Raw genomic sequence first — 17,761 nt, forward strand, 5'->3', positions numbered from 1 at the left:
ATTTTAATTGTGATCACATCACAAGTTGTCCTGCATACTGGAATATAGTTTATGTGGATCATTCAGCACATGTGCACATGATTGCCAATACAAACTTTATCATTGAAATTCCACTCCATTTTTTTTATAATGATTTTAAAGGTTTTTCTTTGATATAAATTATTGTTTATTTTTTTAAAATTTCAAGTGATGTGAAATGAGTTAAATATTCTGCGTAGATAGTTGTCCTGGAAATGAAAGTACATGTAAAATTTACATGTAAAATAAAATGGTCCTTTGTGAAATTTCTCACAGGCAAATAAAATTGTGCTGTTGTACTAAATCTTCTGCCCTCAGAAACATTCAACAAGAGCTGTTTGGTAACAAGGATATTTTTATTTTTCATTTTGACATACCGGGATATATGTACATAGTATGATCTGACAACAAATAACAATTAGAGCACATGATGTACGTATTACAAAATAGACTATTATGTCATTTAGATACAAATAGTTCAATTTTTCTGAAAACAGGGGATGAAAATATTATGATGGCATTTACGTTATAAGTGTATCTGAAAATCCTTCATAGCAGTAGACTTGGTCTTTCTTTCTTCATCATAGAAAGTCTTTGATGGTCAGGAAGTGTAATGCAAGCATAATAGAGGGGAGAGGGTTTTTTATTTTCTTTTAAAGGTGGACTAATTCTTTCAGCATCTATGGGCTTTGGGTAATATAAATACATTTGTCTCATTCATCGTGAATAACGTTGATAAAAAAACAACATCAAGTATCAACATATAAACATTGAGTTATCAACATTATATAGAAGACAATATAACATAATTTTTATATACATATAAACTATACTACAGTGGATGCCATCTACTCTATGAATAAAAATATAAAGTAATTTGCCCTAGTTATTGTCAAGTTAGGTTTTGATTCTAATAAAGACATATATGATCATTATTATCGTTATTTTAACATTTACATGTAATAAAGTAAGGCCTTTAGGTTGATCGAGCCACTTGTTTTTGATTTCTCAATATATAGCTACCAAAAGATGTAGATTTAGTACTATTTATTTCGGGGGGGGGGGGGGGAGGGGAGGTGTTATACATTTAAAGGTCAACATTCTTATTCTAAAGTGTTTAAAACAGTTGGTGTTTTTTCTTCAGGATATAGTGTTTGTAAGTTAAAGCCTTTTATAAAATTAATTTGATATTCTTAGAATTTTTTTCAAGATATTTTTGACCCAGATGTTTAGATTTTGGTTTGGGAAAAAACCTGTTGTTGACTGCCAGCATGGAAGCAAAGGGGAATAACTCAGTTTATCTGAAAACTATTTTTATGACATACATGTATTAGCAAAGTCCCTGAATAAAAGACATGAAATAGACATCATCAAAAACATTGAAAGTGAACAATAGACCATAAGCATAAATTTCATTTTTATATTGAACTGAGGTCAATTCAATGCAAAGCAAAAAAAAATTTTGATTATTGTACATATAGTGTTAAGATTTGAATCTTGTCGCTCTTGTCCTGACAGGAGAGTCCTTAGTGCGCAAATACAGAACACAAAGATATTCAGTTCTCAGCTTCACTTTTGTCAAATAAAGCTGTGGTTTGACTAATGGAGTGATCTACCTTATCCATCTTGAGAATCTCTTGGCCGCCCATGCTCATTGAGCACTTGGTTTGTTGTGTCAGGCTATTGGTCTGACTACTGTTATTTCTTGTAATTCCATTGATGTTGAAGCTGACTTTGAACGGCCTGTAGGACTGCTTGATGCAGCTCAACTTCAGCCACCTTTTGATCATGTGACGCATCACACGGCGGAACTTTTCATTGAATGCACAGTACAGCACAAAGTTGAGGGAGAGGTTGCACCACACTAAGACGTTAGCTATGTACTGCAGAATGAGGTAAAAATTGGATGTACGGAACTCTTTTACTGGGATGCCTCTGCCAAAGAAAAAGTATGCAATGGGGAAGTCCGAGAATGCAGAAGGTAATATGCAGACTATGAACAAACAAACAATGCTGATCAGAGTAATGGTTAGACGGACCTGGTCTCGATACCAGGTTGCTTCTTTGTTGTTGCGGATCTGTAGCTGTTCGCGTTGCTTACGAGCCCTCATTACAGCATACACTAGGTAAGTGTTAGCAAAAAGTAGGATGATAAGGGGCAGAATTTGTACAGTGATGCTGTACACCCAGTTGATCCCAAAGAAGTCGTCGCTCCTGCGGAATTCTGTATGCTCCAAAGCCCAGATTCCTGGACGGGGCTCATGGACTTTAAACAGTAGGAATCTTGGGATGTTGAATACCACTGCCAACCCAACTATTCCCAGGATCTTGACTTTAGCACTAGCTCGGTCGCATTTAGCTTTGGCCCAAAGTGGGTGCCTTACGAATAAGAATCGTTCTATTGTCAACAAGACAATTATCCACACGCTAGAGGTGACACAGACATTGACAATTGGGAGGAAAATGTAAGCGTCATAATATTTCCAGTATTTCCCAATTGTCTTGTGGGAGAAGACCATGTAGATAAAGGAGAGAGTCAGAGCCGAGAAGTCGACCATTGCTAATCCCGTGAGGTACGTGTAGGGAGACTCTTTCAGCTGATGCTGCATGAGCACAGCAAAGTTTATGATGTTGAACAGCATTCCCATGGCACATATAATAGGTCCTAAGTAGGTGTAAGTTATTTGTCCCACCACTTGGTAAACCTGGGTCACAGAAGCCGAAGGGGGTAGGGTAGTGGTCAGGTTATCTGCCGTGCTGTTGATAGTTGATGCTATGGCATACCCTGGGTCTGTCATGTTCATCATTCCAATGATAGAAGACAAGTTGTTAGCCATGATTGGTGCCTAGCTTGAATAGTTGATCGGAAAATGTTGTTTTTTGAGGATCGAAGAAGATGGATTACATTTCTTCAATGCAACTGTGGACCTGAAAAAATAAAGATAAAAATATGAGTATTAGCAACAGAGCAATCCTTACTTCATGGGTATGTAAATTTTCAATTAAATTTTGATTAAATTGATTTAAAATGCATTTATTCCAAAATTGAATTGTAAGTGTTAAATATATAGATAAATACATTTAAACATCTTTATATGCACAGTTGATCTTGTGTACTATATGGTAAGTGCTATGCAGTTCTCAAACCAAATTTATAATAGATAAGTGTAAATCCTAATCATGATCTGTCAAAATTAGGGAATCATTTTATTGTCAAATATTAAACTGCAGAGAATCCATGCACCAAGCACATGGCTTTTAATCAAAGGGCTCAATCTTTTTTTCATTTATTGACACATTTACTTAGTAACTTTGAAAGAGTTTAGCAAAGTCATGCAGTTTTAACATGTGTGATAAAGAAAATATTTGTGAGATCATTATCTCCCTTTTAATCTGTTTGCGGGTTACCGGTAGGTATGTGGTATTGATCTATTCTGCAAGTTTTAACTATGTTATATGTTCCCCTGGCTACACCTGTGCCATTAGAATTTGAAATGAGAGGAAAAAAACTCTGAGAATAGTTACATAATTCTAAACAACTTGTAACTTCAGAAAGCACCTGCCGTCATGGGAGATATGTCTTGTTTCACTTTGTGTAAATATTTTTACCTTCAATATGCCAAAGTCAGACAACTAATTACTCTTAATTGCCTCAGAGTTTGGAATGGGTCAGAGATTTCAACATGATTTGTTTCGAGTGGGTCAAAAAATATCCAAGCATTTGAATGAGAATATAAAGAAAAGAATTCATAAATGACTTGACTTGGGTTTTCAGGTAACAAAATGAGATCTATAAGCCTTCTCATGATATTATGCATGTGCCTTTGTTTCAGTGCATCAATTTTAAAATATATGATTTGGCATACCTATGCTTATATTGAACTATTTGCTCTTAATACAGTACATGTGTTGTATTTTTAATATCTCAGGGAAATGGCATTTCACACCAAAAAACAAAAAAACAAAGATTTTGATACCCAACAAGTTTTATGTTTCATTTAATTTGGCATTGCTGAAAAAAGAGCTTATGTTGAAAAGTACAATACATGTAGGTTGATGGATTCTCACTAGGTCTTATATTGTTACATTATTATTGAAAATTATAGACAGCCCTCAAAGGTCAACTATAGTACATATATTGTTTGAGAATGTATTGCCAGTAACTCATGACACCGAGAATCAATTTTGTAATTCTGTTGGGTGGTAAATGCATAGTCAGAGATTTTTCAAATTCCTGAAGAAAAAGGGAAACACATGGGTAATGTTATAACCAATAAATGTTTTCTTTTTATGATGAAGTTTGATGGGTAGTCTTCATCTTGCATACCTAAGGGTTGATATATTGGGGATTGTTTCAGTGTTTCATTGTTGGTGAACATGTTTGTGAGATTTTGATGTCTTAACTCTGATTCCATTAACATGTTCTTAAATGATGCTTATCTTGGTGGATTTATTTTTAACAGCCCCGATACCATAGCACCACAACGTCACTTTGCAAAATCCCTGTTTATTAAGCCATGGGTTGTCAATCCAGTGTGGTCTATACCCTTTTTTCTTTTACAAAAATACAACGTGTGTATCAAATCATAAAATTGCTAAGTGTGCAATGAAAAGAAAGGAATTGAACAGGGCTGTAGAAATGGTTGTCATTCCCTGACACAGTTCAGAGATTCATGCATGCTGAAAAAAGATTGCCAAATCCATGTATTGGTATATCTGACATGATTATGGAGACCAGCTGATTAATTAACCTATTTTGATCCACCAACAGGTGCTACCCTAGCAGTCTGGACCAAAGCATGCCTATTGACACAGTAGTAAGAACCGCTAAGAAGATTACATGTGTTTGTTAATTAAACCAGGTATTAGGGACTATCACTGAGCACATGGAACAAGGTGAAAAGGAAATATCAAGTTGTAGAAAATATCTTTGATTGAGATACACACATATAAAGCAACACAATTATATGTGCATTTACAAATATTGGATTTAAAAAAAAAAATGATGATGTGCAGCAGTTTGTAACTATGAGTAATGGGGGGGGGGGGGGGGTAAGGGAAGTGGACATGATGATGTTCCACAAAAGAGCAAGGATTTTGTTATTAAAGGTCCATATTGGATTACTATAGAACCCTGACCTTTGAAGTAGGGGAAGTCATTGAAATAATCTAAATGAGTAATCAATTGGTTTCAAAAAACTCCATAGAAAACAATTACAAATGAACGCTAAAGATCAGCTCTAGTATTTGATTTCCATTTATAGAACTCTGAATTTCTCAAAGAAAGAAATCAGACATTTTGCAATTAGATATTGGGTTTTATTTAGTCCATTGTCCAGGCTGACAAATATAACCAAAAGAGATTTTATTGGAAATTTAGAGAAGGCAAAAAAGGACAACATGAAAAAGAAACTCATTATTTGAAATGCAATCTAGTTATAATTCCTCAAAGAATGGCATGAATTGATTATAGATGGGTTATTTTCCTTGACTGTTTTAGAATATGAGATTGAATTTTGTGAGAAAAAAACCCAGAAAATAGAGAAAAGAAATGGTACAATTTTACCTGTCTGTAGAACAGTAACACAAACATGCCAAATTCACCTGGGTGTCTAACCGTTGCACTCGGATTATTAAATGTATATAGGTGAGGGTTTTGTTTATAATTTTCTTCTAGATTTACCACAACTTTGAATACAAAGTGGTAACAGTGACTAATATTTAAATGTCTTTATGAAAGATATAGGTGTTGGATTGTACACTGGACTTAACTGATTTTGTGGTATATAGAGTTTCCTGCAAAAGTCACAAAGGGAGAGAGGGTAATTGGTATTCATCATAAGTTAAATTGGTTTCATCACAGAAGCACTTAGAAGTGACAAACGATCAAAGAATGTACAGAGGGTTCTGCTTAAGGTTTTGTAAGAAAGTGTTGCTGGATGTCTCTGAGGAATGGCAGAAGCTATAATATCTGGTTAATACTATGCAGCCTCTGTTACCCTGCTACTACCTGTAACCTTTACATACATAATCAGTTAGGCAATCTTTTAAATTGTTCAAGTTTAATTTTATTATATGGACTGAAACACTGTGTGGCTTTTTAAAATGATTGGTTAGTTTCCTGGTCATTTTCTAAAACTCTTTCAAAACAGGTTACATTTGGGGGCTTCTTTTTTTTTCAAGGTACTGGTAGATTGACAAGCTTAAACACTAGTTTAAAGCAATTAAGCCAAGAGCTCTTGAGATAAAAAAAAAATGAAACAAATGTTTATCAAGAATTAGATAAACATTAACAAAGAGCATCTTGTCCTTAAATGACCCGAGTTAGATTGGTAGAAGTAGTTGTAATGTCATAGGGCGTGCTGGCAGGATAATAGCTTAGCCCCTCCAGGAACAGATTTCTGGAGAACAGCTAGCTACTAAGGCTATGTACATTTTCTTACAGTATGGTTAAATTATTGAGGAGCCTTTCTATCACACAAATACTCATTAAGTCCTGACTATCCCCTGCCCTACATATGCAAACTATAACGTAAACCTGGACCCATGGCTTTTAATTACATTGCCTCTTTTTGTTTTCACAGAAAAGTCTTCGTTATTATGAGTTGGTCAGCTTCCAGTTTGTTAAGTTACACTGTCTGTTGGCTGTTTACTGTGAGAAATGATGATAGAGAGAAAGGAAAATTACAATAGAGAGAAAGATGAGGTCTTTAAAAATTATATGAGTAAATTAGATTTAAAGCTCTGATGATTGAAAAGTTAAGGTTTTTATTTTTTTCAAAGAACTGTTGGATCACTTCTTTCATGAGATACTTAATGCTAGTTTTGTGTTTTAAAGAGTTGCCTCTTCTTGGTGATTAAGGGCCTAATTAGGATCAGAATGTTGACTCTTAGAAATTAAATTAAGATTTATGACCACGTAGACTGACTAAACACAAGCATCTCTCGGATTGCATGTCTATTTGTTTTATGACATTATTTTACACATATACACCGAGCTATAGAAATAATTTGATATGGCTTTTCTGCACTGTGTGTACATAGCATTAAGTCTACGATCTATGTAACAAATGATGTAATTAGACTTTTTTTTTCATGAAACATGTCTGTTCTGTTGCTCTGAAGTACTCTTCAGAGTACACCTGATAAAGGGAAAAGAATATTTTTATACATGATACAAGCTTTCATGTTCGGTCAATGATTATGAATTGGGCTTTCAAAGAGCTTTAGTAAACTATTGAAAAATGTGATGAAAATTTTATTGCACCTAATTGTATGTTGCTGGTTTTTTTAATTCTTTTAATTCAATGAATGTTTGAAATGCAAGCGGATCCAAATTTTATTTGCCTAGCAACAGGGATACTGTACATTGCTTTGGATTCTGACATCAGAAAACCCTGTTATGGATTCTAATACTGTTTTTGTGGTAATTGGTTTTTCCAGTGCTTGATTATAATTAAGCAATGTGAGTATGATAAAATATTTGTTTAAATCTAATGAAAGCAATTAAGTTCATCATCATTTCCCTGATTTCCCTCAAGGAGACTCGAGCTATACTGGGGAATAGAACAAGTTTTGTTTGCATATCAAAATAAGAATTAGTAGAGGCAAGGTGATTATTAATTTGGCACCATTCACGTAAGGATTGGAAAATTCAGTCTCCAGTTTGTTAAACCCCATGACTCTTAATTAAACAAGCTGCTAAGTCTACTTGGTCATGCCTTAATTGGTCAAGTGGACATCATTTGGGTCAGCTGGTATATGTATTCATAAAATGTATTGGTCATCTTGTCCTTTTATAACTTCCTTGCATATATTTTTGGGTGGGTTGATTCTCTTACATCATGCTTGATGTAGTCAGATTTTAGATTTTCTTTAGATAGAACATGTTTTTCTTACAATGCAAGACAAGCATCACTTCCAGATGTTTCCATTAGGTGCAAAACATTCTCACACATTGTAAAATAAATTTGAAAGTAATTTAACAAAGGAGTGTTTTACTTTTCATTTAATTTTCATTTTGTCTATGTTTTCTTATCATCTTTGCTTTTTAGCAATGAGTTGGTATACATATGATATGGTTTAGAAATTATCTATATAAACATTGATATTTTACTGCCAGTTATTTCTCTACACTGTAAATTCAGTTATGAGAATTAAGTTCATTGTATAAATTAAAATCTGGAAACTTTTGAATTTGATGCTATCATTTCATTTTATTTGAACACAAAATTGATGAATTTGAAATTATTTTCCTTACCTTGATTTTAAATGTCTGCTGTAAATATAATTTCCAGTTAAGCATTTGGGATTGCTTTCAAAATCACTCTTTGTCTAGTACACTTTGTTCATCATCCTAGTTCTATTGTAATGAGATTGGAAGCAAGTTCACAGATTGATATAAGTTTGTATAGAGATGATTTGCAGATCAATTAGACATCTTTGAGGAGCCTATGTCAGAAGTGGGAGGGGCTTCAAACAGCCTCTCTGCTGCTTCTGTTAATCTGATTGGCTAATGGAAGTGACAGCTCTTCTGTGTGTGGTTGGATAATACATCCATGAATGAAAGGATCTACTCACTTCAGCATTTTGAAGTGTGCGTAGTTAAATTCTTATGAGAAGAAATAGTTCAAATTCTATGTTAATTAATCTTTGAATTATGCCCATGCATTTAAAGTACTTAAATAATATAGACTCTTTGAGTGTAGTTTGGAGGTGATTACATGATTATTCTTGTGTTGAATTATTAAATAAGAGAAATCGTAAGCTGGTTATTGGACCTCTGTGTGTGTGTATGCACGATCTTCTCCAACTCAGCCCCCAAGTATTATTTACAGGGGGCTGCGAGGGAACTCGGTAATACCTCAAATGACTGACATAGTTGTTCTATTCTTTGTCATAATTTGAGGATATCAGTTTTCTCCCATTATAACAAAGAGGGGTCATGCACGTTCACTTTTTCCCCATGAATCTTTTTACATTTTGGATACACATAGCTTAACAATTAAACAAAATTTCTTCAATGTGATTGGTGTTTCACTGTCCAGATTTTTGAATGCTGTGTGTAAAGTACAATATGATTTTATAATCAACAAATCAGTTTTAGCATTCTTGTTGTCAATGTGGGTCACTCAGTATGACCCTTTTTTGTTGACAAAACAGAAATAGGAGATTCTGAGTCATTAAATGGCATCAATAGCATGTCACACAGACACAAACATTATATCCTGGTTATTTCCTCCGCATTATTATTGAAACTTAGGCATATGGAGACTATGATTTTACAAAATTATTCTGAACAATTAAAAAGGAAAATTTTTATTAGTATACCCCCAGCAAACAAAAAGGGAAGAGGGCATGAACATGTATAACAGTATTGAAATCACTTTGTTCATTATTTGTCATGTTTTATCACAACCATGAAGATCTAAGAAATTAGTGGGTGATTTTTCTTAAATTTGCATGTACCAGTATACAGTTTTTCATGATATTCTCTGATGAGCTTGGTAATTTCACATTGGTCCAACAAGTTTTCTTCATAGTTCAACTTCAACTTAATCATCTTTCTAAACATTTTGTCAGTGACATATTATCTAACAAATTATCTAATAAACTGAGCCTTTTCTAGGATTGGGGGACTTGTTGGACATTTCTAGTTTCCAATGGTTATTGTTATCAAGGTGATACCCTTAAATTTATATTACCTTTATAAAGATATATTCATATATTTTTATTGATTTTAAACTCCAAATCCACATATATCTTAAAAAGAATGAATCATTATGTCTATATACCCGTTACTTCGGATTAGAGAAAATCGGTTTCTGTATTCTAAAGAGTTGGTCAGGATCTGCTAGGTACAAAACCACAGTGTATTAGATTATTAGACAGATTCTGATATGATCTGACGTCATCATGGGAAACAGTTAGACCCCCATAGGTCTGTTCTCTGAGTGAATGGGAACAGTACTGAGGGTTGATTTATCACCATCAAATAACACAAACCTTGTCATGTTAACGTAGATCTTTTCATTGGACAGTGATTAGCACAGGTCTGTTTGAAATTGTCCAATTATTAGTGACCTAAAGACTTGTAGCAGTTGGACAATGGAACTACCTTACTGGTGTTCTGGATAATGACTTCTAATTTACCCAATTTGCAATCATTGCCATTGTTTCGTACTTTCAAAGGCGAATAAGGTTTGAGTTGCAGTGTGGAGGTAGAAATGATTGTTATTGAAATTCTGTAGAACAGTCAAGATGCATTACGCCTATTTGTTGTTTCAAGATGCTATGTAACATCATCATCGGCAGATGCATGACAAAACATAAGGTGTGGTAATATACGTAACACACACATGAAAAAAAAAATCATATAGAAAAAACAAGGCACCGATATAATAGGTGCATCTGCTGCTAGAGAATTTTGCAAAGGATGGTTGCAATGATTTTCCTTAACTTCTCCCTTTCCAAGTGGTAGGCTCTCAAGATTTTGTTGATTGCTTTAAGTGGAATTTTTTTTAAAAGTATGGTCTATTTTTCTGTTCAGAAGTTGCTTTACACCTATAAGATTACTTATGTAGGCTGCTAGCTATTATGAATGACTTTGACCTCAATAGGTTTTTGATTAGATTGATTGCAGACAGCAGAGAGTAAAAAGGTTCACATATCACTCTATCAACAATACTACCGGTATTTCATTCATCTTAGTGAGATTTAGGTACGAAATGATTGGGGGCTTACTGCTGACATGATATACAATATGAAGATATGTATTCCAATTCAAATTACCCAGTATGCATTTGTCTTAAATTGACCCAGTGTCTCAGGATTTTGTTTTTAATCTCCTATTAAATGAAAGACATTGCCATCATTATAAATCACATTTAGAGATATCACTTTTAGCCATATTTTTTATGCAGAGGAGTGATGTATGACGTGTTTTGTTATCTACCTTAAGAACATACCCTATCATGACACTGCTTTTTTAGCTAAATTTCTTGACAATCTAATTTCAGTTTGAACAATTTAATGACATTATGTTTTTATGGCAATAAAGAAACTGTATATGGTTGTACCAATTAGAATTTTTTTAACTTTTGGAAAATGAACGTTAATGGATTGAAAGGATATGTTGTTAGCAATTGTTAATGACAGTTTAAGGATCACTTAAAATTTACGCAGACTATTTTATGAAAGTTTTACGTGTGCTCAGTGAAATAAATTGCTGAGATAGAGTAAATCATTAGTAGGATTCCTAAAGTTGTTAAGCATTTTTTCTTTAAAATCTTTATATATTTTTTTTTTGGGGGGGGGGGAGGGGAGGGGGGGGGGGGTATTGGTACATGTTTAACAATTATGGGCATGCAGTTGTTGAAAAAATTTAAGAGATATTCATTTGGTTTAATATTACACTTTATGTATAGAAGAAAAATTAGGAATGGACTAATGAATCTGTGTAGCTATAGTGTACTTGTGTATGGAAATTATATTAGAATATTTTGAAGTCTGAATTTAATAGTAATTATCAGGAAACAATATGTCAATAACAAAACAAAGAAATACTCATTGAATGTAAATATTTTTAAAACATGGAAATCAGTTTTCTGATTGTTTACTGGTACTGCCCTTTAAAACTATCTTTATTTCTCGAATATCAAGATGTGACCATAAGTCATAACCATCAAGGACTGGGGCTTCGCCCAGCATGATCATTTTTGATACTTTTTCTCAGCCTCATAATAATTAAAAATTAATTCAATAAGTAAATGAATGCAAGGATGTTAATATGTGTATAAATTCTTGTATAGATTAAATCATATATGCTGTCTTTATTAAGTCTTTATCTATAAATATACAGTATAGAATATTTATTTCATAATGATTCATGTCAATCAGATTATATTATAGATAATGATGAAATGAGAGATTATTAACCATATCAACAAATGTTTATGAAACAATGTGGGCTTTAATTGTTTCTTTGTAGAACCATAGCAACTTGAATATTTTTAATATTTAGGGGGAAAATGGAGTAATTTGGTGTTTAATAGAGATTTTATCTGCTTGATAATTAGATATTTTGTGAATATTGAAGACATAATGGGTATGTTATAACAATTTTATCACTGCACGGTCACAAACAAACAATGTTCACATTTTGTCAGTGGAAGTGCGTCAAAACCTGGGAGAAAAGCAAACAGAACTTCTCAAATGTATCAACTAGCAACAAAACAGCATCATAAAAAGTCATCCAAGTCAAGAGCTTCCTAATGGCTTCCCATTTTAAATATGATATTTTATGGCTGATTCCATTATCATTGTAGAACAAATGATTCAAGTTGCCATTAAATGCAATCAGGGGGTAAAAGAGATCAGAGATTGCTACAGAAAATCATCGAAATTTGCAGAGAACTAGAATGTCAGATAACAGTGATATACCTATAGAAGGCCTAAGGGTTAAGTCCCGAGTTTACCTGTATTTTGTTGTCGTAATGACTCCATGGCTTAATCCATGTTATGTTCGCAGTCTCCAGTGTAACCAAAATACGTATTATAAGTCTTAGCTCACTGTAGTAGCATTAAAAGCATCCCCTCCAGGGTCAGATTTAGTCACTTCAAGTCTGTGGTTTTTGAGGTTTTTCTACATTTTACTGTGGTTATTTAATTCACTTAGATTAAAAATGAAAGAAAGGAGAAAACTTGACTGCAATATGTCAAATTTCAATACTGTATGTGGTTTACGAAGGCATGAATACATAAAAAGTGATTTATAAAGTTGATATGCGTTGATTACAATTACGACATTAAAAGCAGATAATGTTAATTTGATTACCAACTTGAAAGGTCTTCTGGCATAACTAATTAGAAAAAGGAATATAAGCTTCACTTGGTGAGAGTCGACTTATTTCAACCATGATTTGAAGGGCATGAAATTTGTTTGTTTGTTGTGACAGAAGCTATCATCTTCAAGAAGAAATACATCCATTGTGCTCATTAACCTTGAAATGAAGCTAAAATTAGATTTTATTTTAATTAATATTTAACTCAATAAGTTGGGTTTTTTTAAACTGGTAGTTAAAAAGATATTTTCAAATAGAGTAAAGTTCTAATACAATAGTTTCTTGACACATACATCTACTTTCAAAAATTGTTTTGTACGAGAGAGAGAGAGAGAGAGAGAGTCATTCATGATAGTTACTTTAAGTGGATGAAAACTTTTTTAATGTGGGAACTTTAGTGATGGTGATATCCCTGCACTTCCTGTATAAACAATGTCAACCACTACAAACATTCCATAGTGTATCAAAGGAAATACACTATGTACCTCCATTCTTACAAACACTGTGTCAACCACTGCAAAGCTCTTAATACCAGCTACACTTTGTGTCAAAGACGGTTATGTGAAGTCTCTCACACCAACTGATTTATAATGAAGTGCAAATCTTATTATAGATGTACTACACAGAATTTTACACAGCATTTTAAGCACTAGTTGGCATATTATCTTTGTAACTCTAAGACAAGAAGTTGTAACTTTGCACGGAAAGTTTCATATTAAAGACAGCTAAGTAAAATAGCTACATAAATGGAAGAGTTCTTTAATTTTGTTTGATTTTTTATTTTAATCATTAATATAAATGTTCTATGAGCCATTGTGATTAAATAAGTTACAGATGATTTTATTATAATAAGGTACAGAACCATTCAGACCCAACTTAACGGAAAGTAGACCCTAACTAAACCCTGGGTTTACTTTCAGGGTCTGCTGTTTACTCCAGGTTTGCTAGAGCAGACCCAGAGTTAACCCTGAGTAAACCCAAAGCAAATGCAGAGTAAAGAGTAAACCCCAATCAAAAGAATATAGACCTCTGAAATCAGACACTACTGTGTATTTGGAATATACAAGAGGCGGGACTTACAGGTCCTAAGATAAATGACAGGTCTGTTTAAAACTTCAGTGAATAGAGCGGACCTCAAAAGCAAACCCTGAGTTTACCCAAAGTAAACCTGGAGTGGACCAAAAGTAAACCTGGAGTGGACCAAAATTCAATAATCAGACAGAAAAATGGGTAATAAAATGTGGTCAGGAATATTGATAGGACAGACAAAATCCCTCAAAAGTACTGAAACCCCATTCTGATTCTGATAAATCAGTCGTCATGACATACAAGGAATAGATCGGACATAAATCATGTGAAAATGGGATTAGAGTCTATATCATTAGGCCAGTCTTATTAACAAAACTAACTATCTTTCAAAACCTCCAAAATCTGACGTGGAGCCTCATGATTTCCCATCATACCTTTGTAGCAGCAAAGAATTATGGGAGAATTGGCCTCCAGAGATTTGGTTATCATCACTAGGGTAGATGGCATCAGTAATTGTTCCTGTGATACGACCTACAACTTCAGTAACAGCCTTTTTATCTTCAGCAGATTGCACTGAACTGGGGGATATTATGTGCATAAAAGTGTGGCTAATTTGTTTATTCAGGGGCTTATCTATTATTCAAATTCAGATTATTTTACCCCAGTTATTTATCATAATTAAGTTAGAACTGGACTTGGATTACACTCGGATTAACTGTATGATATATCCCTCACTTAAAAGTTCTTATAACCCAAAATGTGGTATAAACCCTTTGTAAGTCTTCCTATCAAGTTTTATTTTCAGCTGTAAAAAGTATAGGCTACAAAATTATATTTCTAGTTGCCACATATGTATGTATTGTTAAATGCATTGAATATAGGAGGCTTATGAAGTATATTTTTCATCTAAAATTTAGTTGTTTTAATTACTTTTTCAAGTAAATATATGAACTTTGATAATGTGAGAAAATTTAAATATGTTTTAAATATAGACTTATGAAAGATGACTATTAAAATTTATTTCCCTCAAGAGATATTTCCTTCTTCCACCCCAATATGATATTTTTCTTTTAAATGGGAATCATTAAAGCAGATTTACATCATCCATCAATTTTTTTTTTTTAAGTAGATCACATCAACTGTTTGTTATAAATTACCATATTTTATCGTGTTGCAAGGTTAAAAGTCAAAGTCATTACAGGTTTTGGTCCATATAATATCTATTTTCACTTGAAATATTACAGTTAAATGAGAGAAAAAAATTCCAAAATGCAATTTGCTTTGTGCTTTTGAATGCCCCTCTATCCTCCTTAATTGGAGCAAAACTCTCCATTTAAGTCCATTCATTCCAGTTTTAATTTTGCATATCATTGCTTGTGTAATTGTAGCAGACCTTAATGCAGACATTTAATGAAGCAGAACTCAACAGGAAGTTCTCTAATATTCTCAGATAGATCTGTATTAATTTGCAGTGAGAATTGTTCCTTAAGCCAACGATGGGGGCCCTCTATATTGTCTGTCCATGGCTTTCAGAAGCCAACTGCTTGTGTTGCCGGCTCATTTATTCTAACTCTCTCATTAACAGGTACTTTTGTAATTAGGAATGACATGCTACATTACACTTTTCATAAATGTACGAGAAACAAAATATTTTGCTCCACAAATTTCAATTAGTTGATTTACTGTCACAAGTTAGTATATTCTTTCCTTGTGTACTTTTAGGAAAGCTTCTTCTTGTGGTTTTGGGCACAGGTGCTTTGCTTATTCAGAGATAAAGATTTTATGCTGGGAAGGCAGGCCTGACTTTTCCTTGATAATTTGCAATTTATATAGGAGTGAGTTTAATTAATTGAGCATTTCATTTAAAAGATTTAAATAGATATTGATGTAAACACTAAAGGTTTAGAATAATTTCCGAAATTAAGAGTAAATATCAATATGTAGTGCACCACTGATTAGATGAGGAAAAGAGACCAAAAAAAACATTTGTAAAATGTTACTTAGAAAATGCCAGGAAGATAACAGAGTCCCAGACATTCTCAGAACCTGTGCAGCTCTGTGAGGCAACTACATAGTTGTCATGTTTGAAAAGAACAAGTTGTGTGGCAATTCAAGGTGATCCCATGGTTGGCATTGTTTTTAAAAAATTTAATTCTGTTATCTGTGTAGATACAGCAAAGCAACAGTTAACGCTGCCAAGTTTTGTGAGAAATGAAAACACTGTGATGTTTGCTGACAGATACAATAGTTGACCCTTATTCAGGGAAGTTGTCCAACTTTGGTAGTATTCTGCACAGGTTTAAAGCTAAGGCCTTGTAAATTTGTTAGATTATCATGACAGAAGCAGCAAGCCTTGCAACAAGGAAATGATGCATCAGAGCTGCACTATGGATAACCTAATTGCAGAGTCTGTCAAAAACGTTCTTTGCCGAGAGATCCAGCCATTTTTTTAAAGGTTTTAAGTCTATAATTGAAAACTCATGCCTGTTGATTTGCCCCTCAGCATGTGTTGATTTTCTCTCTGTGCAAGCTATTGTTCCCTGTTAACATATTTGTCTTCTGGGAATCTATTTGTCATATTCCTGTGACACTGCAGACAGATGTACTCCAGTCTAGAGTCAGACAGGTACTCTGTCTGGGAAGGGGAGCTAACCCTGTTCTCTCCCAGGATGTGTATATATTTTCAATGCACTAGAAGTTCCCTCACAAATTCAATTGGTTGTGTTTTCCATGCATGTTTATTTTTGTGTTCCTATTTACAATAAGAGCTGATTTTACTGAACAAACTTTTATGTTTTTGTCAACGAAAATGAAAATTTCTTGAGGTACAAGAAGTACAGAACTTTGCGTGGGTTCAAAAAGACTTGTTGATAATATATAACAAAGCTAATCTGAACTTCCTCAATGCTAGAGAACTTGATGATTATCTCTGGTACTGGCCTCTCCCACATAGGTAAATAGACAATAGCATAATTAGTTTTGTTCTAGCCCATTTTATCGCATCGATAGGAAAGTGCAGGGCTGATAATTGAAAGCAGCTAAAATAGGCTCCATCAAGCAAAAATTTTAATGGTGTATGAATAATATTAAGTTCAAAACTAATTTGTGTCTGATGCAAATTTTTTAATTGAATAGATTGCATTTGCAGTTTTTACAATTTTTAAAAATTATTTGCAATTTCCTTTTCACCAATATATTTTCCCACATGCAAGTATGGCTGCATGCATGTTTGCCTTTGAGAATCCAAATGCAGTAACATTTTTTTAGAAATTAAATGTAAATATAATCATTGCTCATGGGACTGAAGGAACAATATTCATAGGAATAAAAAAATAATTTAAAAAAAAAAAACTTATAAAAAAATAACTTACCTTTCTTTCTATCAGCAAATATTCAAAATAAATCACTTCCTAAACATTTTTATGAAATATTGAGTGCTTGCTGAGATAACAGAAAAGTGAGTTAAATGACAGATTTCTTGTGGGGTCGGTACCAGCCATTTGTTGTAGCATATGTAAATAAGAAATTGGGGCCGCAATCATTTATAGGGAGAGATCTTACAAGGAAACCAGGGCACACATATATATACATATTATGACTTAGCATCTGAACTTTTAAATAGACTTAATTTACAATTGACCTTGCAAATACGAGATCATGCAGTCTGGTAAAGACTGTTCATTATGATCATAATATATTTCAGTTTTTTGATATTTCTGAATAATTAAGGACGTTAATTTTAAACATGTCAAAGTAGTCTCGTTAAACTTCATTAAAGTGAAGGTTTTGATTTTGAATTTTTTATGCAGTTTCTTTGAATTTATAAGAGTGAAATGATATTCATGAATTCAAAACCACACAGATGCTGTTAA

General features: G+C 33.4%; 2 protein-coding genes across 5 annotated transcripts in view; one reads left to right on the top strand and one right to left on the bottom strand.

Moving 5' to 3' along the window:
* The window catches only part of LOC128187737 (probable ATP-dependent RNA helicase DHX35), a 68,855-nt gene that overhangs the window by 36,706 nt on the left and 14,388 nt on the right, over window positions 1-17,761 (top strand). The window lies entirely within an intron of this gene.
* LOC128187738 (FMRFamide receptor-like) lies at window positions 356-17,282 on the bottom strand. 4 transcript variants are annotated; one of them, XM_052858278.1, is made up of 2 exons: window positions 17,261-17,282; window positions 356-2,946 (listed from the first exon to the last, which is right to left on the bottom strand). In XM_052858278.1, the coding sequence occupies exon 2, from the start codon at window positions 2,853-2,855 to the stop codon at window positions 1,575-1,577; it is 1,281 nt and encodes a 426-aa protein (XP_052714238.1). In that variant the 5' UTR covers window positions 2,856-2,946; window positions 17,261-17,282; the 3' UTR covers window positions 356-1,574. The 4 variants fall into 4 exon arrangements, with proteins under 4 accessions (XP_052714238.1, XP_052714237.1, XP_052714235.1 ...); XM_052858277.1 differs by lacking the exon at window positions 17,261-17,282 and adding an exon at window positions 12,495-12,698; XM_052858275.1 differs by lacking the exon at window positions 17,261-17,282 and adding an exon at window positions 8,279-8,467.

This window comes from Crassostrea angulata, chromosome 6, assembly GCF_025612915.1.
Source record: "Crassostrea angulata isolate pt1a10 chromosome 6, ASM2561291v2, whole genome shotgun sequence".
Classification (NCBI taxonomy): Eukaryota; Metazoa; Mollusca; class Bivalvia; order Ostreida; family Ostreidae; genus Magallana; species Magallana angulata.

Excerpts from the sequence above, each read along its gene's own strand:
- LOC128187738 (XM_052858278.1), bottom strand. The coding sequence starts at position 2,855 with ATGGCTAACAACTTGTCTTCTATCATTGGAATGATGAACATGACAGAC.